The 21,279-nt window shown below is 35.7% G+C and overlaps 1 protein-coding gene across 4 annotated transcripts in view; it reads left to right on the top strand.

Annotated features, from left to right (window-relative positions):
* The first annotated feature begins 4,704 nt into the window (after nucleotides 1–4,704).
* LOC109033668 (dystrophin, isoforms A/C/F/G/H) overlaps nucleotides 4,705–21,279 on the top strand; it is a 151,286-nt gene continuing 134,711 nt past the window's right edge. For 2 of the 4 annotated variants that reach the window (XM_072296687.1, XM_072296689.1), the window contains exons 1-18: nucleotides 4,705–5,051; nucleotides 5,803–5,864; nucleotides 6,835–6,927; nucleotides 8,260–8,337; nucleotides 9,648–9,740; nucleotides 10,641–10,730; nucleotides 11,155–11,353; nucleotides 12,037–12,179; nucleotides 13,365–13,562; nucleotides 14,175–14,592; nucleotides 15,305–15,543; nucleotides 16,373–16,549; nucleotides 16,976–17,071; nucleotides 17,467–17,919; nucleotides 18,578–18,764; nucleotides 19,404–19,546; nucleotides 20,078–20,287; nucleotides 20,835–20,994. In XM_072296687.1, the coding sequence (XP_072152788.1) occupies nucleotides 5,033–5,051; nucleotides 5,803–5,864; nucleotides 6,835–6,927; nucleotides 8,260–8,337; nucleotides 9,648–9,740; nucleotides 10,641–10,730; nucleotides 11,155–11,353; nucleotides 12,037–12,179; nucleotides 13,365–13,562; nucleotides 14,175–14,592; nucleotides 15,305–15,543; nucleotides 16,373–16,549; nucleotides 16,976–17,071; nucleotides 17,467–17,919; nucleotides 18,578–18,764; nucleotides 19,404–19,546; nucleotides 20,078–20,287; nucleotides 20,835–20,994 (3,058 nt within the window). In that variant the 5' untranslated portion in view covers nucleotides 4,705–5,032. The remainder of the gene's footprint in view (nucleotides 5,052–5,802; nucleotides 5,865–6,834; nucleotides 6,928–8,259; nucleotides 8,338–9,647; nucleotides 9,741–10,640; nucleotides 10,731–11,154; nucleotides 11,354–12,036; nucleotides 12,180–13,364; nucleotides 13,563–14,174; nucleotides 14,593–15,304; nucleotides 15,544–16,372; nucleotides 16,550–16,975; nucleotides 17,072–17,466; nucleotides 17,920–18,577; nucleotides 18,765–19,403; nucleotides 19,547–20,077; nucleotides 20,288–20,834; nucleotides 20,995–21,279) is intronic. The other 2 variants (XM_072296688.1, XM_072296690.1) reach the window with 2 other exon arrangements.

Genomic DNA, 21,279 nt, shown 5'->3' on the forward strand with positions numbered 1-21,279 from the left:
CGCGCACGGCCCACGGCGCAAGGTTGATTAAAAGGAGGTTGGTACAATCACCCGATTCGGCGCCATGTTGATGACGTACTAGTGGGACCTCGAGTAGCGCGAAGTTTGAATTGAGACGTCTCGCGCGAGTTGCGCGCAAGCAGACCGATGCTATTAATAACAATTTCTTATGCACACATTATTTATTGTAACAGAATATAAAAATATACATTAATTGAACACATTTTATTACTATCACGATATTTTACTTGTACAGGGTGATCCGGGATTAAACGGCCAGACTGCTGGAACGTGTTCTTTGGGTCAAAATAAGACTTGTTTATTGTATAAAGTTTTTTTCAAAAGTGCACTCGGAACTTCGCCCCCCCCCCCCCCACTCAAAAAAATGTCGCCGAAAAAATCGTTTTCTCTGAATTTTGGCGACGGTTGTGAACCAAATCTCAAGAAATTTGCACTCCCGTGTAATTTTATGCCCTGAAATAATAAACGATCTAAAAAAAAAATCGAATTATCACTTCACAGTAGAAACGTCACATATTGACCAATAGAACGAGCTCCTGCAGTCTGACCGTTTAACCCTGGATCCTCGATCACCCTGTATTTGGAAGAGAATCATTAGTGTTGGCTGGATTTAGTTCATTTTAGTTCATTTTAGACGTACGCACCCTTTATAGACCTCTTGAGAGACCTTTAAACATATTTTAAAAGTTAAAAAAGAGGCCCAAATATATAGAGGCCCCCCCAAGACAATCGCAAACATGTCGCAAACAAACACAATATGTTAATAGAAGAAGCGAAAGGATTAGCGTTAACGACGGCGCAGAGATACAACTATTCGTACTTGATGGACGTCCTGGCTGCATCTGAAAAATTGAAGGCGCTATGACGCGAAGCGTGAGCTCTCAACGCTTTGCTACATGCTGTCAATGAGGTGTCGCTCAGATTCGGGAGAAAAATTTAAAAAGAGGCCAGAACATATTTCTCTTACCTTTGGCTGTGTTACTCACGTAGTGCTTGAAGCACCATTACGAATAAGACAAACACAAACAAACCCAATGTGGAAATAAAGCAAGGGAAAGGATGCGCGTTTACGACGGCGCAGAGATACAACTATATGTACTTAATGGACGTCCGGGCTGCATCTGAAAAATTGAAGGCGCTATGACGCGAAGCGTGAGCTCTCAACGCTTTGCTACATGCTGTCAATGAGGTGTCACTCAGATTCGGGAGAAAAGTTAAAAAATAGGCCCGAAAATATTTCTCTTACCTTTGGCTGTGTTACTCACGTAGTGCTTGAAGCACCTTTACGAATAAGACAAACGCAAACAAACACATTATAGAAATATGTAGAGGGAGGGAAAGGATGAGCGTTTACGACGGCGCGGCGCAGAAATACAGCTATTCGTACTTGATGGACGTCCGTGCTGCATCTGGAAAATGAAGTCTGTTGGTTACTTCAGTGCGTTTAATGAACTTTGAACCTGAAAATAGCGTGAACTTATGCCGCTTTGCTAAAATTTTCTGAACCCCTCTCCACGAAGGAGATGCCCTAGCAGGAAATATCACATTGCGCCGCCTTAACCAGCCAAGGAAGGGTCTACGCCCTCAGATGCGAACCAGTCCGACCCTGTGGCTGATGCAGAGGCAACTGTAAAAATAAAATAACACAGATTCGGCAAAATCGAAACCCTGACGCTAATGTCTAAGCGTTCTTTTAGAAACTCAGAAAGTTTCAAAGGATTTAAAAGTAGAAATTTCAATGATTCGTTTATAAAAATGGACATGAAACATGACAATGGAAAGGAGCTAGGATAATAGGGAACGTCTCCTCCCAAAAATTTCGATAAGATTAAAATTTTCAGCTCTAAGGAGTATCGGTACAAGACTGAGGGGGAGAATTTTTAGCTCAAGCAGATGCAATGGAATATTATCCCCCCCCCCCCCCCCTAAGTTGTAGGCACTGATACTCGTTAGAGCTCAAAATTTTGACTATAATTTTTGTGGACTTTTTGGCTTGTTTTCTCCGCAAAATATTGTGGACCAAGCACTATTTTACCACGTTGTTACCAATGAAGAACTTGAGGCCGTCTTCAATCAAAACTAATCGTGCGAAATAGATAAGCGTTCTTTGAATAAGTGCTCGCCTGTAGGTTGTTGTCTATCCGGCGGTATTGAAGGCGAATAGCAAGCTCTCGAGAGAGTCACACACTGTTCACTGACTCAATTAAAGCTTACTATTTAAGCAAGATAAATGGATGCTCTTTGAATACAACTATTCGTGCTCTCCGGTAGGTTTGCTGCCTATGCGGCAAATTGAAGGCGAACTCTCAGGTGGACAATATCTAGGTACTAATGATTAGAGAATCATTCACCTAAGGGCTCATTATCCCGATCCAAACTTATTGAGAGAGATAAATTGAAGCTCCCTGGTAGGTTTATTGCCTATGCGGTGAAATTGAGGGCGAACAGCAAGTGAACGGTATTTATCGCGAGAATTACACATTACTCATCGACTCAGGAATCAAAGCATACCGAGAGAGATTAATGGTTGTTCTCTGACTACAACTATTCGAACTCCCTGGTAGGTCTGCAGCCTATGCTGCAAAATTGAAGGCAAACTCTTAGGATGACAGTATCTACTAATAATGAGAGATCATGCACATATGGGTTCGTTGTCTCGATCAAAACTTATTGAGCGAGATAAATGAACGCTCTACATCAAACTCCCCGCGGTAGGCTCATTGCCCATGCGGTGAGATCAAAGGAAAACCTCAAGTGAATGGCATCAGGGTGCCTATACGGAAACTGACTGGCAAAAAATCAGTACTTTTACAGTGATTTTCCAGATGTATCCTAAAAACTTCACTACCTCCTCATCTTTCACTTCCATCAAATGACAAAATAAAAACATTTCGAAAATTCGAGCTGAAGGAGCTAAGAATGGTTGCGATGATCGGCAGCCGAGTAGTTGAAGTTTAAAGTAAGGAAGGCTCACGGCTTGTCCCTTTGACCTTAGTTGAAAGTCCGCTCCTATCTCGATTCTCCATACATTATTTTAGCTCCGTGATGTCTAGATTGCATACCCGACAAAATGAAGGGACTGTTAGAGATTGTGGTGATCTGCGGCTAGGCAGCCAAACGAGTACCCAAACACGTATCCCTATTTCTGGAGACTTAAACGCAGAGTGAGAAAAGTAGATAAATGCACTTAGGCGAATCTAAGGGAGGGGGCGTAGGACGCGTACGCCCCCGCCCCCTCCGGCCAGTTTGTTCGAAACAATGGAGAAAGAAGAAAAGAAAGAAGAGAGGAATTAAGAAACGGAGGTAATAAGAAGGAGAAACGCTTATATTTGGTTACCAAATTAGTAATATTAAAATATATAAATATATTAGTGTATAATATTATAAATTGCTAAGTTTACAAATCTCCAATGACAGTTGCCTACTTAGGTTTTTTTTTTTTTTTTTTTTTTTTTTTCCAAAGAAAGCTAAGTTATTGATTTATGTCCATAAGATTTTCAGTGAATCTTTCCGAATGAGTGAGTTTTTCTCACAGAAAATTTTAAGGTTTACTGCTGGTTAGTCTCCATCTAGTAAAATAAAACATAAGTGAAGGCATGCAACGTTGCAAACCAAGATATACGAACTTTCCGAATTTGAACATGGTCTTCGATTTTCGAAATTAATCGAGGCACATTCTGCGTACGAAGCTCTCATTTTCTGCTCCGCCAAAAAATATTTCGGTGGGGGGAGGGGGGGCATTTTTACATAACTGAAAAAAGCCCCTCCAACCTCACATCAGCGAGAGTCCGAGGGGTTTCAGGACCGTCAAATTCGGAATATGGGGGATCGATTATCCAAAGAGGCACCTTTTTCCCGGGCCCCCATGTCAATTTTGGAGGCTCTCAGGTCTCTCAACTTCAGAGGCCAATATTTTTGGACAAGGATGAGCCGATTTTGGACTTATTCTTATCGATGTAGGTCAAAGTTCTCCGTGCTAATTTGCTTTCGATTAAATACAAATTCAAAATTGTGACGGGATTCCCGACTTTAGAGTACCCGAGTTTAAAAGACAGCAGGACCCGTCTTATGTTGTCCCTAAGAAATCCGGGAGGGGGGGGGGGGGGGTGGGTTAAGAGGCTTCAGGATGGTGAAATCCGGATTCCTTGAGGTCGATTCCCATTTTTTTCAAATTTGACAATATTCCTAAAATTTAAAAAAGTACAAACGTAATTTTTTGAATGATAGGGAGATGGCTTCGCGATGCCCAACCTCCGAGGCGCTTCGCGGCCGCTCAAGCGTTATGCATTACGCGTTACTCGTTACTCGCATGACTTTATATTAAAGAGTAAGGTAGGATTTATGACAGCATGTTCAGGATATGCATTCAATGACACGTTATAAAATGTTCAAAACTAACTTTTGAAACATTTTTGCGTTGTTATTTTCATTTCAAACATTATTCTGACTCTGCTGTCTACTATTTTGACAATATTTTAAAAGTATCAGTAAAACCTAGCTGATTCTTGAGATAAGGAACGAGCAACAGGAAATGCAATATGCGAAAAAAAGATGTGAGAAACGAAAAAAGCATCGCAACTACATAACTTTAAACGATTCTGAACGTCTGTGGTATGGTGAGGAGTAGAATTGCACGCAAATTTGATTTTCCCGCCTCCCGCCGTAGACTTCCGAGTTTCAGTCGCAACATTTTTTTATCAACAACAATCAAAATCAACAAGAGTTATTATCAGCCTTTGGCTTTTCTCCCACTTTTATCTGAACATGGGATTTTACGGTGTTCGTTCTCAGTTTTTAATTTTCCTGTTTATTTTGTGACACAATCGAACTGTTTAATTCGTTTAGTCTTGCGATTTTCTCAACAATTCGCCAAGTGGCCCCCGTCAATGACTAATGACCCAATTCTGTGCCTCTATGGTTGCAGTCATCAGCGACTGAACGTTTCACGCGGCGTCTGAAAACCACCTGTTGTATTGTCAGTTTTTACGAATACAAGTTAAATGACACAATAATGGATGTAGTATTTATAGGTAAGCAGTTTTTCCATAATTGTACTTGGAAAAATTCAATCCTCAGCTTAGCAAACAAGTCTTCGACTTGAATTGAAGGTTATAACATTATGATAATGTTTATATCTCATACGGGTTCTCATTCTTCTGTCACGAATATTTGGCACTAAAATTTATCTGGAATTCTCTCTATCCAAATCTATCATACTTTTAATCGTCTTGTTTGCAATAAATTTGTAAACTACGATTCCTTCTATGCGAGTAAAACTTTGCCATGGGCACTACCTACGCAAAGTACGATCTTTTTTTACCTCATGAATGTCCCTTGAATTTGAAAGTACCAACTTTAATCCAAAGTACCTTATGGATAATTGCAGTAGCTGCTATTATGGTGCTCTCAAGAAACGAATAATTGAAAATAGTGCACCTTGGTGGTAACATCAAAGTAGATACTGTGTAAAAATAATTTTCTTCATAAAGATGTTGAAGACTTGATGAGAAAGGCTGCTGTGATCTCCTTCAAAACAGTGCTGCCTTTTTATTAGATGAGATCATAGCTGTTAGTTCAAATCGTAGGAACCCAGTGATTTTGAGACATTGCAATGGAAGTATCTGGTTACGCACTTTGGTCATCGAAGTTTTATAAGGAGTCAAACAACAAAAATTCAGCAATGCTGTTTAGGATGTGGAAAGTGAAGGACCCTCTGTCTGCACAGTTACACATCAGCACTAAAGATATACACATCCTAAACATTTTTTCACTCTTTTCCAGACGAACGGGAGGATGTGCAGAAGAAGACGTTCACGAAGTGGATTAATTCACAACTCGTCAAGGTAGATAAGCTCTTAAATGTTTAATATCCTTCTAAAGATGCTACAATGGTTTTTTTTTTGTTTTGCGTGAAATGCTCTCTCTGGAAGCCATTGAAAATTTCCCTTACCATTCTATTGCTCAAGTACATGGAAGTTTACATGTTCAATGGTTAATAATATATCAATCGCTAAACTTGGAAACAACGTTTCTCGGTTCATGACTGGAGACTTTTTGTCATGCCTATCCTATTTTTCAATTGTATAATTAAGGAAACGTTGCAATTTCTTGAATACCTTTGCAATCAGTCTTGTCACGTTCAAAGAATATTCTGTATAAAAGTCAAACATACCTACAAATTGGCCTCTTTCCCTTCGGAAATATAAAACAGGAGTGAAAATTTTGAAATGCTGCAATCAAGACGTTTGGTATTTCTAGGTAAATGATCAGTATGCTGATGAAAAAACTTGATCTATGATATTTGATCTGCCATGATGTGTAGAAGAGGTCATTATGAAAAAAGAGAACATATCTTTACTCTTAATATGATTACCAGAAGTTTTTTACGTCAAACTACATGAGACCAGCCATGGAAATAAATTCGTTGCTCTTTCAAAAGCGATAAAAGAGTACCCAACAGTATGACAATGCAACATAGCTAGATTTTCTGTCGATTTTTAAGTTTCGCACAGAAGTACCCTTTTGATCGTTTGTGATGTTATGGCAAATTTACTTATCCAAAAAAGTTGGTTAAAACTTTAGAATAATTTCATGGTGAGGTATCAAGAAAATTCTACTTGTCAGTAACAATTACATGAAATGTCAATTCATAATTACTCTGTTTGTTTCTTGTGACTGAATCAGAAGTTCGCATGTCTGATGAATTATAGTTTAATTTCATGTAACTCCCCACGTATTCTGGTTCAGCTTTTTTCCCTCCTTCCTGTGTTTATAATCTATGAATTTACTGAATTATGTGTTTCTCTCTTCTAGTGCAACCATTCCCCCATTAATGATCTGTTCAAGGATCTACATGATGGATCTCGACTCTTGGCTCTCTTGGAAGTTCTCACTGGGAGACAGTTTGTAAGCAGCCACTTACTGATTAATTTTCTTCTCATGGTGTCAACAATTATTTTTGTTGCATGCACAGAAATAACTGTAGAGCTTATTCGATTAACTTAAAACTTTTTTGAAAACCGATTATATAGCACTTACTTTCTTATTGTTCTCTACGCACTATGGCCATTTCGAGCTGGCAGGCCGCCCATCCTCAGCGCTCGAAATGGCCATAGTGGTTAGAGATTAATAAGAAAGTAAGTGCTATATAATCGGTTTTCAAAAAAGTTTTAAGTTAATCAAATAATTTGTGTAGTGCCAATAAAATTTTAAAAAAATGTGCAATATGCAACAACATGGTGATAACTGTAGAGCTGCCGGTCCCTCGTAACGTGATCGTGGGTTTTTGTAAATTTTTCAAGGTTTTGCACAGAAAACTGGTTTTGATATGTAGAGTAAAGCCATTTTTAAAAACCGTGTACCAAATGGTTGGTTCATGATTACTTTAATAATATACATCAAATATTTGTATGCTTATCATCATGGAATTTACAAGGAAAATGAAGATCATAGGCAGTATCTGAAAAGTATCAGATGTATTGCATTGATAGCATTTTTCAAATTTAAACTCAAATATGTTTATTTCACTTCAAGTAGGTATGAATATCACAGGCAATTTTAACAAGATTTTACAAAAATAAAAATAAATACATCCCACCACCCTCTAAGTAAGACTTGTGGTGGGTGGTGCAACCAAGGAAAAACAACACAACCAAAATAATGTAACTTAAATCATAGACTCAACTACAAAATTTTAACAGAAATAAACGATTAAAAAAACAAATTTAGATGATATTTAATTTAAGCAACAATAATGAAAATGTTTACGAATATGAATGAAAGGTGTGAAGGAAATTTAGATAATTTAGAAAAATTTTAAAAATTTAGAAGAAAGTACAATTTTTAGAAGAATTTACAATTTTAGAAGAATTTACATTGCCCCAGATTTGATAGAGTCAGGGATGAAGAAACTTCTGTTGTGTACATGAGCCAAAACATACCGATTTTACCGCTCACTGCAATTACTCTACCATCTTTCTCTGCAAAGGATACCCACCCAAATAATTGAAGGGGTAATCTGCTAATTGTTTGGTAAATCAACAATGATGACTTATTTTCAATATCTTATCTCCTCCTCGACTCTGTCAGAAACACTGACATCAAGCTCCACTTGGTGCTCCACAATTTAAAGGTATTCCTTCACTTTTACAATATGTGCGCAAATTTTATTCTCACTCTCATATTGTATTTTTGAAATTGTCGGCTTCCAACTAACGGTTTATTATTGTTTTCTTACAGAAACAAGAGAAGGGGCGGATGCGAGTTCACCATATAAACAATGTCAACAAGGCACTGCAAATTCTACAACAGAATAATGTAAGTCTTGTGATTTCACAATCAATGTCCAATTTTATTTTTATTTTTTTTCAATACTCCTCCAGTCTCAGTATATTTAACTTTTAAAAAGGCTGGCAACTTTTTTTTGCCTTAGTTCTCAGAGAGTGTCTTGCTGATTTCATTTGTTTCTTCATTTAAACTTCTGGAGCTGTAGGCATGCAGGCAGCTCTTAATTGTTTAATTTCCTCATCTGATGTTGCCAAATCTCTGGGAAAACCACATTTAGAGCATTTGGCTTGGAGAGGAGTGGGGTATTCCCTTAGTTAAGCCTAAAAAAGTCTTGATTTACTTTTATCATAGGCATGGATGGATAGAACAATTGCTTGGAGAATCACAATCACTTTTTACTAGTTATCAGGCAATGAATTATGCTCTTGTATCAGCACTTAACCATCTCTTGTTTATCCTAGCCTCATCATCAATTAGCGTCATGTTATCTGGATTGAGAGATTGTTTAATCACTCAATAACGATCTCATCTTTTCAGTTCAAGTTATGAGTGTTTCTTTTCTTTTATTTCTTTATTTTTTTGTTCTATCTGTACTGACTTACAACTATCAACATACTTGTGTTGTGCCCTCTTGACATTAACTTTTTGACCAAGTATGACTCATTTCTTCATTGAATTAAAGACGCTAATTGCCATTCGTGTGAGATAGAATCAAAGCTATTGGGGGGGGGGGGGGGGGTTTCCAGGGGCCTTAACTTCCCCTTCTCCACTCTGACTCAACATTTCTTTATAAGAAAACAAATGTAATAAAACCATAAATGCCATCGTTTGTAGGTACAATAGGGGATATTTTAATCTGTGCTCCCTCACAGATAAATTTTTAATCCCTTCTCCCCCCCTCTTTACCTCTTGCTCGTATGAAATGTCTTCGGAAGTGTCTACACTGAGAGATTTCCTATCTTGGTTTTCTCCCAGTGAATTTAATTTAACATACATTTCATACCACTACATGGTGATGAAAACATAACCAGTATTTTCTCAAAGTTAGTGGTATGATTGGTATGATACTTCGAAGGACTCTGAGCATATTATTTCGTGGACAGAGACGTTAACATCGCATCATAGCTATCAGTGCTTGTTTCTGTAGTAAAAAAATGAATTATAAGTTACTTGTACAATTTTACTTGCTTTATTTAAATTCATTTTTCATTTTTGAGAAAAGCACACTATTTAACGAGTGAAATTTCTTAAAAAGTCCAAAAAATAGAAAAACAAATGCGGAATACTGATCTCATTGAAATCCAACCAATAGCAGCTCTACAATTTTCTTTTTCTTCCAGGTGAAATTGGTAAATATAAGTAGTAATGACATTGTAGATGGAAATCCAAAATTAACATTAGGCCTAGTATGGAGCATCATTCTGCATTGGCAGGTTTGTATTGCATCTTTTATAATACTCTTAGTCCCTCTAAATAATTTTTGCTCTAAGTTATGTTAACAAAAAAACTCATTCAGCTACTAAAATTTCAGTTTTTCAAGTTAGTTAACATTTAGCGAGGAGACAAAAGAGGTGTTTATTAAAGCTATGTTTGTATGACTCAGATATTTGTCAGATTTTCCTCAGATTTTGCATGCAGACGAAAGACAAGTCTCAGATCATACATGTATCAAAAGATTAATGAAAGTGATCTCATTAAGAGAAGATTGGCTTTTACGGTTTTTGTTTTTCCTAAAATCTCAGAAACAAGCTGCTCTTTAAAGAATTTAAAATCTGATTTGTAGCAATTTTTGTATTAAGATAGCAGATCATTCAGTTTTTGTCTGGAACTTTCGATTCTGGAACTTTTTATCCATGAAGCATCAGACTATTTTTCTAGTTCAATTAAGTATTCTTCGTATGTAATATTATAATATTCATAAATCATAAATAATATTATTTATTAATAATATTCATATTATTACAATGTTCACAATTTTTGTGATGCCTGTATATTCCACATTTTCTCTCTCAAATCCAGAGTGATTTTTCTCCATCTTTTCTTCACCTTACAAAATTTTAAACTCAGATCCAAGGCAAGTTTTCATGGCACATGCAAATATCCTATACCTCATACATGATAGTTTACAGGTAAAGTTATAAGGCTCAACTTGATAGCATTATTGGAAAGAACTTGAACCTATTTATGAAAACACCTAATGCATGACTTGAGCATTAAACATGATTTATCTGGGAATAACAAGAACAAACAATGTTTTTCAATTTTCTTTCTCTGTCCTTAAGCATATTTTTTATTTATACCTCCTGATTCTAATGAACATGTTTTCATTTTAGGTGCATTATCACTTGAAAGATTTAATGTCAGAGCTTCAACAGACAAATCTTGAAAAAACTCTCTTGGCTTGGTGTCGCTTGAATTGTGCGGTAAGTGTGTTTTATTAAAATTATTTATTTATAAAATGAAAAGTTCAAAGTTATTTTTTCAGTCAGAAAAAGTTAAATAATTTTAATTACAGTCAAGCCCAACCATATAAGACTCAAGGAGAGACAAAAGAGGCTTTACTGTATCCAAAATTTCATCTTACGCAAAGTCAGCTATTAAATCACTATTATAACCTTGTTTTTTATTTTTTTTCTTTCTGTCTTTCCTTTTTTTCTCAGTAAAATGATAACTTGATGATGAAAATGTGTGCAGTATGTCCAAATGAATCAACTTGTTTATAATGGAAGGAGCTAAATTTTTAGCTATAAATATCGGCAGATTTTTCACCTTTTTTGGCCTTGTAGAGATTTTAAGTAGTCAGTAGGTACTTGCAGTCAAATATTGCTAATTTTTATTATCTCTCAGGATTATACTGGGGTTGACATTCGAAATTTTACAACCAGTTGGTCTGATGGGCTCGCTTTCAACGCTCTTTTACATAAATTCCGGCCAGAACTTTTTGATTATGACAGTATCTCTCGAAAGTTGCCTCATGCCAGACTAGAGCACGCTTTTCGAATGGCTGAAAAGAATTTGGGAATAGACCGATTATTAGATCCTGAAGGTGAGTATTGTATTATCAATTTTTATTACATTATGAAGCTATTAAGCCTTTTAAACTAATTCAAGAAAATCACAATAAATTTGTTGTATTTCCTCAAATAAAGAGGCTTAAAATACTGTCCAACTTTGAGAATACAAGAGGAACATTCCGTACTTATTACATAACTGTAACTTGCAAATTATTAGAGTTCCGACAAAAAAGGAAAAAAGTCAGAGGTTATAACTTTTCCTTCCTGTGGGATCGTTGAAGAAAAAATAACCCAAGTTTTTCCTTTTAGAAACCTAAAAAACCACAAAATTTGAAGGAAATGCTCTAAAATTGGAAATATTTGTATTGTTCAGAATCTTGAAGTAAAAAAATATATATTTATATCCAGAGGGGTTTTTTTTTCTGCTGTTCTTAATGTGACCCATAAGCTGGCATCTCTACATCTCTAGAAAAAAGATGGCAAAGAGTCAGACTGCCCATTAACCTCAAAAGTCAATGCTCTAGCTACTTCAAATAGTTGGAACATTAGAGGAACAAAAATATTCTGCGCAAAGTCTTCTTATCATATCAAAGCCAATGAATGTCTCGCATTCAAGCTGAATTTAAATTAAACAGGTAATTTACATTACCTTAATGTTGGTCGGCAGTTTCTTGATATTTACTGATTTTCTCTCTTTTTTGACCCCTACTTATAGATGTAAATACTTCCGTTCCTGACAAAAAGTCTATAATGACGTATGTAATGTGCTTATTCCAATCACTGCCACACGAGGGACTAGCTGATGCATCGATAGACTTCACGCAAAGTCCTCTTGCCTCACCAGTATCAGAAGTGCCGGTAAGTTAAAATAGCTGTTCAACACGTGACCACTTCCTGTTTTTTTTGTTTTTTTCATTCCTGTTCGAGGCATTGTGAATCTTAGGATCAATCTTCAGTTCTTATTTTTCATAAAATTTTCAATTCAGATGCTCTGCTGATTTTTGATACCGATGCATGTCTAAATGTAATCGGTGGTATTTTTCTCAAGGCAAGATATATATTCTACAATTTTACAAAGCTTCTGCAAAATTCTGCATTTGTTCACGACCATGCATTGTTGCCGCAATCTTTAATTATAAGCTATCTGTAGTGAAAGCTAACCTAAAGAAACCATCGAAACCAACAATCTTACCAACTGTTGCACATCTTTCTAACGAATTATTTTAATTGATTTAAAGCATTTTTTATTTTATTTTTCAGTAAAAAGAAATATGGAAAGAACAAATGCTTTTAAACAATTGAAACCATATGTGGGAAAAATTTTGAAAGATTGTTAGGTTTCTCTCCCTACAGCATATCTGATTGACAGAGGCTCACAAAAAAGTGCTTGCAAATGTGATGAAGGAGGGGTATCGATTACGGCCGTTTTAAGGTCCAGCCAGAATTTCCTCAACTCCACAATTTTTCGCTGATTGAAGGTCTATATCTTATAGAATACATCATGATTTGGTCATTTTCAGTCTGCCTAATGCTGGCTTAAATTTGGGTTGGAAGGTTGGAAGGCCAATTTTGGCGAAAATTGCGCGTTTTCTTGGTTCGCAGTCGAATGCCAAAATTTCCCCTTTTTTGCTAAAATTGGCTCTCAGACCCATGTGTAGACCCTGCATTAGACCTGCAAAGAGGCCGGAAATGATCAAATCATGATGCATTCCATAAATTCTGATTCAATGAGCAAAAAATCGTAGAGATGAAAAAAATTAGTCAGGGTGGGCCCAAAACCAGTCCTTATCGATACCTCTCTTTTGATAATGTGTAATATGGTGTCTAATGTGGCAAATTATCCATTAAGGAATGGATTTTACACATTTTTGATATGTTCAACTTTATTTTTGCACAATTTTACCATTCAAAAGAAAACTCAGCCTCGACTGTATCTCTCATGCGTTATAGACCCATTGGACGCCTTAAGGCACTTGGTATTTCAATCGCTTGTCTTAAAACTTTTTGCCACTCATGGGACTTCAATTATTATTGATTTTTCAGAGTGAAGGTATCATACCTGGTGCACTAAGATCAAGACCTCTCAGTCTTGCAACTAATGTCTCAGTGGAGCTCGGCGGTTATCAAGTGGCTTTGGAAGAAGTATTAACATGGCTTCTAGAAGCAGAAGATAAGTTGACTTCATCATCAGTCACTCCTGGAGATTTGGACAATGTCAAGCAGCAGTTTTATGCCCATGAAGTAAGTAGCTCTCTTTGATTTCATTCCTTATCATTTACTTAATTTGCTTTAGTTTTCGTATGTTCACTGTTGCAATTTTGGAGCCCTTGAATTGGTGCTGGTTTTGTCCACATTAAATATTGCAACAGATCCAATTTTTTTCCTTAGCTTCTGCTTTTGTCTTCTTGCCACGTGCAGCATTTATTTTTGGCATACCTTTCATTCCTATTTTCGGCTGATCAAACGGTGAAAATAATATTGATGTTGAAAACATATTGCTATGCAAGATTCAAAATTTTTCATTTATTTTATTTTTTTAAATAAAACCAATGATTATACTTCTATAAAATTTGTTAAGACTATTTTCAGATACTTTTATACGGAGAATGGTCAGAAATTCCACGTAAAAAAACCGTTTGTATTTACTTTTGCCTAATTTCAAAGTCAGTTTCAGCAATTTTTTCTTCCTTTTAAATATATGTTTCTACAATTTCCCCCTTTGACAAAAGAGGAAATGATGGAGAAGGGAATAAGCACTGTGAGCCTAGCTATCAGTTCAGTTGGGGAATTTTCAATATTGCAAACATTATCTACAAGTTGCAGGAATTTAGAGAGTATTCTTTTGTTTTAAAGGAATTTCTATTGGAGTTATCTGGCCATCAAGAGGGCGTTGGCGCTGTACTCGAAGAAGGAGCTAGAATGCTTTCTGAAGGTGGTCTTTCGCAAGAAGAAGAAGACGAAGTCCGTGTTCAAATGAAACTCCTAAACTCTCGGTGGGAAGAATTGCGAGTGAATGCAATGGAAAAACAGACTCGTATCCACGAGATTCTAATGAAACAGCAACAGAAAGAACTTGAAAACTTGCGAGTTTGGCTCACAGGAACGGAGGATAGGATCTCCCGTTTGAGTGGAGACTGCGGGATGGACTTGCCAGCGCTGCTGGATGAAGTCTCTAGATTGAAACAGGATTTACAAAATCAACAAAAAGTTGTTGATGCATTGGCGAATTTAGTCGTTGTAGTCGATGAGACAACAGGAGATAGTGATACTGGTAAGTAATGGAGAGTCAAGAAATTCTCATTTTTTCCATGGTTGGAAGCATTTTTATGTTAGATTTGTTTAAGAATTATCATAAACTTTTATTTTCTGAATGATTTTTTAGCGTCGAACAGCTAGATTTAAAACAGGGTAAAAATTATGTGATGCAGTGCTTGAACTGTTATCCTATCATGTAGTCTGGTGGAAGTAAGTTTTTGACCACCTGTCAGTCTGTATCGAAGCAGTCGAAGTCTATCAGTTTTTTGACCTGCTGCCCATCAAACTGGTCATTGTTTGCGCAGAGGGCCGATTATTGAAATTGATAGACAAAGCTTTAGACCAAGAAGACAAAAGGGATATGGAGGGATCCTATTGGTGCAAGTGGGCGGTGAATATGGACATAGGAGGTAGATAATAGACTCACTGACGGCAACCGATGAGAAATCATATAGTTAGTCCATCATTTTCTCTCTTAGTCTACAGGAACCACCCATTTCAACCAATACGATTGTTCTGTACTTCTTCTATCTTTTTTGTTATCTGCGCTGTCTATAAACTTTAATAATTAGCTTGCAGGAAGCCATGGTGCTACCTGTTGTGTTGAAGGTTTGCCCATGATTTAAATCCTGAAGGAGAGGAGACAAAGAAAAAGGAGAGTAAAAATTCACTATGCATGTAATACTTAAAAATATCTTCTTACTTACATTGGATGTACACATTCACAGCATACAGTCACATGGAAGACCAGCTGAGTGCGTTAGGCGAAAGATGGGCGCATGTTTGCCAATGGGCTGAGGAAAAAGGTAACCGATTAGGTTCACTCCTGACCCTGAGGGACAGGATGCGTCGAGAAGCAAAATGGCTCCAAGGTTGGATGGATGAAAAAGAGGTCGCTCTTAAGTTAATGGAAGCCGATCCTGTTGCAGAGAAGGGCGCAGTCCTTCAGAGAGTCAAACAATTACAGGTAATTGATTTTTTAACCACAAGGAAAAATGCTTTGATTCGTAAATTGGCTTTTTGATCTTTGCCGCAATGTCCAGTCTCCAAATCTTCTAACTGCAAAATGACTTCCAACTCCTAACTATGGTCTCGAAAATTGATTTAAGATTTTGGATGTTTTTAAATTATTTTCAAACATTTTTATGAGTTTAAAATCCGAATCAGATGCGCATGATATGAGGAGCCTTAACTCTTTTAAAAGTTTTTGGATACATGCCAAGCTTTACTATAACCAGATTTTGGTGTTCACAGTTTGCAGCCAGCACTTTTCCAAATTCTTTCTCTCGTCAAGAACAAAAACTGGACTGTTGTCAGTATAGAGGTATGAAGTAGTGCTGGCTGGATACAATTACCCCTTCTATGTCTTTCGTAAGACAGAATTTGATGACTTCATCTGAAATTTTGTCTTTGTTTGGACAACATTCTTTTTCTCAAGAAAATGTGATTACCTTTGCCCTTCATGCTTTCAATAAGATCATTCAATGGTGTCACAGATTTTTGGTATTGTATTAATATTATAAGTGATGAATGGTTGCTTGTTTTCTTATAATAGTAAGGAAGTAAATTTTGTTAGGGCAAGAATTGCAATACATATCTAGAATAGAGTTGTGTTTACTTGTTTTTAATTGGCGTATAAATAATATCACCAGATTATTTCTTGGACGGAGAATCCATTTCTTTATCAAAAAGTTGATTACTGTAAAGAAGTAATACTGTGCATGTACCTGAACCAAAAATTCAGTGCATGTACCATTTTCTCAGCTCATTCTATTTTTAATTCTAATTCTCGGCAGATTTTGAGGCATCAGATCAATGCTCAACAAAATCGACTCGCAAGACTTCAAGAAATAGTGCAAGAAATAGACGCTGAAGTGAATTCATCGGAGAGTGCTAAAGAAGCAATTCAAATTGAAACCCTTGCTGATCGATGGGAGGCCCTTGTTCAGATCACGGATGTCCAAGCTCAGAGAGTAAGTTGTGTATCGAAATGATGATCGATTAAGGGAGTATTGATGCTCTGGGAGAAGTGTGGTTGCAGTTCCTTCTTTGTTTCGTTAGAAATTAGAAAAAAATACAAATGCATCTACCAGATAAAAAAATTAATAAAAAATCATTTTATTACAAAAAAAATATTTTTAAATTAAAATATGCAGATAATAAAGGAAATAACACCAGCAATAATCTAACAGGAAATTCATAATCTTGACATAAATAGTAATGAATTACAATTCACTTAATTGAAAATACACCAAAAGGAGGATATCCTGGAATTGTCAGCCCTTACAAAAACAATACTAGGTCATCAACTATACAAATTATTTTTTATGTGTAGGTATGTTATGTAGTATTGATAGTGGTCAGTATCCTAACAAATAATTGTGTTTAAATTTTTGTAGATTGCCGATTCAGGTTTGGAGTGCAATTTGAGCTTAGAGTTAGCGATAGTTCCTCGAGAAGAACCACCACCTTCACCAACAACTTCCAGTCCTATGGTAAGTCAAAATAATCGTTTCTTTGTGTTGATCTAGAAAGTTCTTGAATTAGTTGTTTTTTTCTTGCAGACCAGTTGATTTTAAAATATCACTGAACTAACAACTACCATATCGTTTAGTCAGGAAATGTTCACTATTTTTGTACCAACTCTTGTTTAATCTAAGATGACGCAATAAATTTCTAATGTGAAAAACCAATGCTACATTATATTGCATTTTACTGGTTACAGTCAAGTAAGGGCTGGGCCGCTGAGGGTGGAGCTCATTTCAAAAAGATGCACAATGATTGACCTGTGTGGATTGACCTTAGTTTAATCATCGGCAGTTTGTGATTTTTTGTAGCATTATTTTAATTAGAATTTAATTATTTACTCTTGGGTATTGTTTTATTTCAGGTTGATCAAAGGAAACGGCGAAGAATGAAAAATTCCCAACAAACAGAAATAGAATCCAGCTGTGAAGAAATCAACTCTTGGCTGGAAGAAACAGAAGAGTATTTACATTCAACAGGTCTTAACGCAGCTTCAATCAATCAGATCGAAAGTGTAGTCCAAGAAAAGCAGAAAGTAATCGTCAAGTTGGACGATTTAGTCAGCCAACTTTTGCAAGAGCAAGAATTACCAGTTGAAGAGAAAGAGATGGTTGCCAAGCTGAAACGTCGCCTCAATAATGTTGAGGAAATTTTATCAAATTTTGCCTGCAAGGAGAAAAGTGAGCCGTACAAACAGTATGAAGCATCTAAAAGCGAATTCATCAAGTGGATCAGTGAAGCCGAGAACCTTTTACGATCTGATGAAAGCATTGTTTTGGAAATCCCAGAATTGAGGAAACAACTCCAGCAAATAAAAGTAACTTAGTCTTACTAATATCATCATATCTATCTGCTTTATTTCTCTGTGTGTGAAAGATTTCAGAGTGTAAAACAGTTTGAGTAATTTTTTATTTTTATTTTATTTATTTAGTTTTATTTCATAATTTTTTCGGGCAAGCCCATTAACATTTTTATTAATTTTGTTAGTCAACTTGTTTTTTCTTCTTCTTTTTCAGAAGGTATGATTCTTAAGTAATCGGAATATGTTTGTTAAAAAAGAAAAAAAGTTTTTTTTGGAGACTTCAATGTCAGAATCACATTGACGAAGTCATTATTTGTTTCCACAAATAGTTTGCTACATGCCACCTGTGTTATTTATCCATCTCTATCATTACTATGTTCATGATCAATATATTGTCATAAAATTTCCTGTAAAAGTTGGAGGAAGTTTTAGAAACTCATCGAAATAATACGTGGAATTTTTAGAGACTCATTCACGATTTTCTTTCTTAACTGAAGTGAAATATAGAATAAAATCTCTTTTTTTCAAGTTTAATTCAAACCTTTTTGTATGTAACGTCAAAGAGAATTTTGATCAAAGGCTCAGCGTTTTTTGCAAGAATGATGGGCATTTCCTTTGTTTAAATATCAGTGAAGAAACGAAAAATATTTATTGTTCTTTGATGTCTTCACAGGATATTCAGGAAGGTCTAGCTCAACATGAAAACGAATTTCGTGAAGTCAAACTTTGCGGGAACATTTTAATGGAAAATGCTGGGGGAAATGTTGCAATTCAAGTTCAAACAGAATTGAGTGACCTTGAAAAGAGGTGGACTGAACTCTTGGCAAACATAGGTGAACGGGTGCAAAACATAGAAGCTTGTAAGTAGAAATACATTTTTATTTTCAATTTCTTTTTAAATATATACAAACGGTGAAAATTAGTAGATATACAAGAAAGGTAAAGGTCTTTTGAAAACAAATTTTTCATAATCTTATTTACTATCCCTCAGGAAAGCCACGACTAGATTCTTTTTTGTGCCTTAGCCAGAAAAACTTGCCGAATTATTGCAAAATTGCAATTTATTCTCTAAGTTCTAAAAATCAGTTAAAGAGACCAGTTTCAAAAAAAATTCCTCGAGGTCCTTATGTGTGGTTTTTTCAACTAGACTCATCCCAATTCATGTAGTTCGAAGATGTCTATTGGAAGAATGTTAAATTTTCAAAACTCAACATTTGATGCGAAATGATCAGCTCCTACTTTTATAATGAGCATTAGCGACCGTCAGCCCAACTTTTGATCTTTATTTTTGCGCTCAGTTTCGAAGCAAATACCAAGATGACAGATCTTCCGTTACCTTCTAGCAATTGATGTAGTAAGTTAAAAACTCCAAGAAATTTTGAATGAAGCCTTGGATGTGAGTGTCGTCATAAATCTTAGCTGTTCAAAAGTTTATGAGTTTTTTAAAGTTCCTGTGTAGTATTTTAGTTTATGTTACCATGAAAGCTTCATTTGTTTAGATATTGTGAGGGTAGAAAATATGGCAAGTGACATCAGTACAATGGAGGCCTGGTTGGATGAAGTGAATTCCCTTATTTTTGTGAACGTAGATGAATCTGTTGGTAATTTGGAGGCATCTGCCACACGTGTTCTTGAGTCAAAGGTTAGTTGTAATTTTTGTGTAGTATTCTTTGCACTGCTCCTTTCTTTATTCTGGCTTTGTTTCCATTTCATATTGTTCTGTTCTAAAGGACAACGAACTGTATAAAACGTATAGCCTATCTTGATCAGATTTTAAAATATTTTATTGGTATTGAAACTATCCATCAAATTTTATTTGCATTTTCTACTTTTTCAAATTTTATTTCTCTTACATAAGTTTTATTCTGATGAGAATATCCTTCAATTTTTTGTGGCTCAGACAGAAGTTCTCAGCCGAAATTGCTCAATTAATTTTTAAATAAAAACTTTAAACTCTTAGCTTTGAGTTCCAATATGATTTAAAGTAAGGCATAGGTTATCAAATGATTAGTGGTAGAGGCATACATATATCAGCTATCAAAAACACTAGACAGTTAAATAAGCGCAAAAAACTCAGAAATAATAGAGAAAACTGTAGAAACTTTAAATTTATGTACTTGATAATCAGTTTCATGACATCATCACTAAATTCGTGTGTTTTTTTTTTGTTAAGGCTGTTCTAGACAACATTGCTGAAATGAAAGAAAATGAGATAAAAATTGAGGACTCAATGAAAAAATTGATGAGCGACTCTTTCAAGACTTCCTTCACTGTGAAACTGATGGAACAAGCATTGGCGTTGCATGATAGGTGGAATATGACAGAATCTGCCGCTAAGCAGCACAACGAAAGAATGGAACAGCTGCATGAAAACAACAAAACGGTATTGCTTGGCGTTGAATATAATTTTACTATAGAAGGAACAAATCCCTAACCGAAAATAATGACACAAGCAGGAATTTTTTCGGTGATATGATTCAAATTAGTCTTCAAGGAGCTGACAAGGGTCTTCAAGCTGTGGTAACAGGAAAAAGTGAAAAACATTTTAGGAGAAAATTAACTTAATAAATATCTGAGAAAACTGGAAAATTTATGGACAAAATTAGCATTTTGCTACGCATGTTGTGGACTTCATTTCTTCATATTCTGAGAAAAAGATTCTGGAGAATTATGACCAACTTTACTGGAAAAATTGAGAACTTAAAGGTTACTTATCGAGTAAACAATAAGTATCACTCAATTTGTCTTATTCCTGCTTATATATGGTTGATGATAAAAGGTATGAGCCTCATACTGTTAGTTTCACTATAGTTAAAAAAAAGAGAGTGCATAAAACCCAATTTTAGTCAAATAATTTTTTTTCTCCCCAATTTTTCTCATTAAATAGCCTATGAAATAGGAAAAATCATCGCTTTTTATATTTGTCGAAGGTCTTAACTGGTATTGAAGAGCTGAGTGCCTGGCTAGATGATCTTGAAGAATCTTTGAGTCCATCGAACACTGAAATTGTCAATGCCAAAGTGCGATACCAACAGCTGAAGCAGAATATTCATGATAAGTCTCAACTGTTTCGCACCATCAATGATCTTGGTCAGTAGTTTTTATTCTTGTCATTCATTTTTTCTGATTTTCGATAGTGTACCACTTTTGATTAAATCAAGAGTGATAAAAATAATCAAGAAGCACGCAATAGGATTGCATGATGTTCTTCAAAAGCGTAATTTTTGAAAGAAAAAAAAAAGGAACAGAAAAAAAATTGTTGTGGTTAGTGTGTTCTGTAATATTTTTTTAATTTCATTCTTAAGGACGCAAGCACCCATTTATTCTTTGATTCTTCTTATTGGGCCAAGGGGCTGTTCGTTAAATACGTACATG

Source organism: Bemisia tabaci, chromosome 2 (assembly GCF_918797505.1).
Source record: "Bemisia tabaci chromosome 2, PGI_BMITA_v3".
NCBI classification, from domain to species: domain Eukaryota; kingdom Metazoa; phylum Arthropoda; class Insecta; order Hemiptera; family Aleyrodidae; genus Bemisia; species Bemisia tabaci.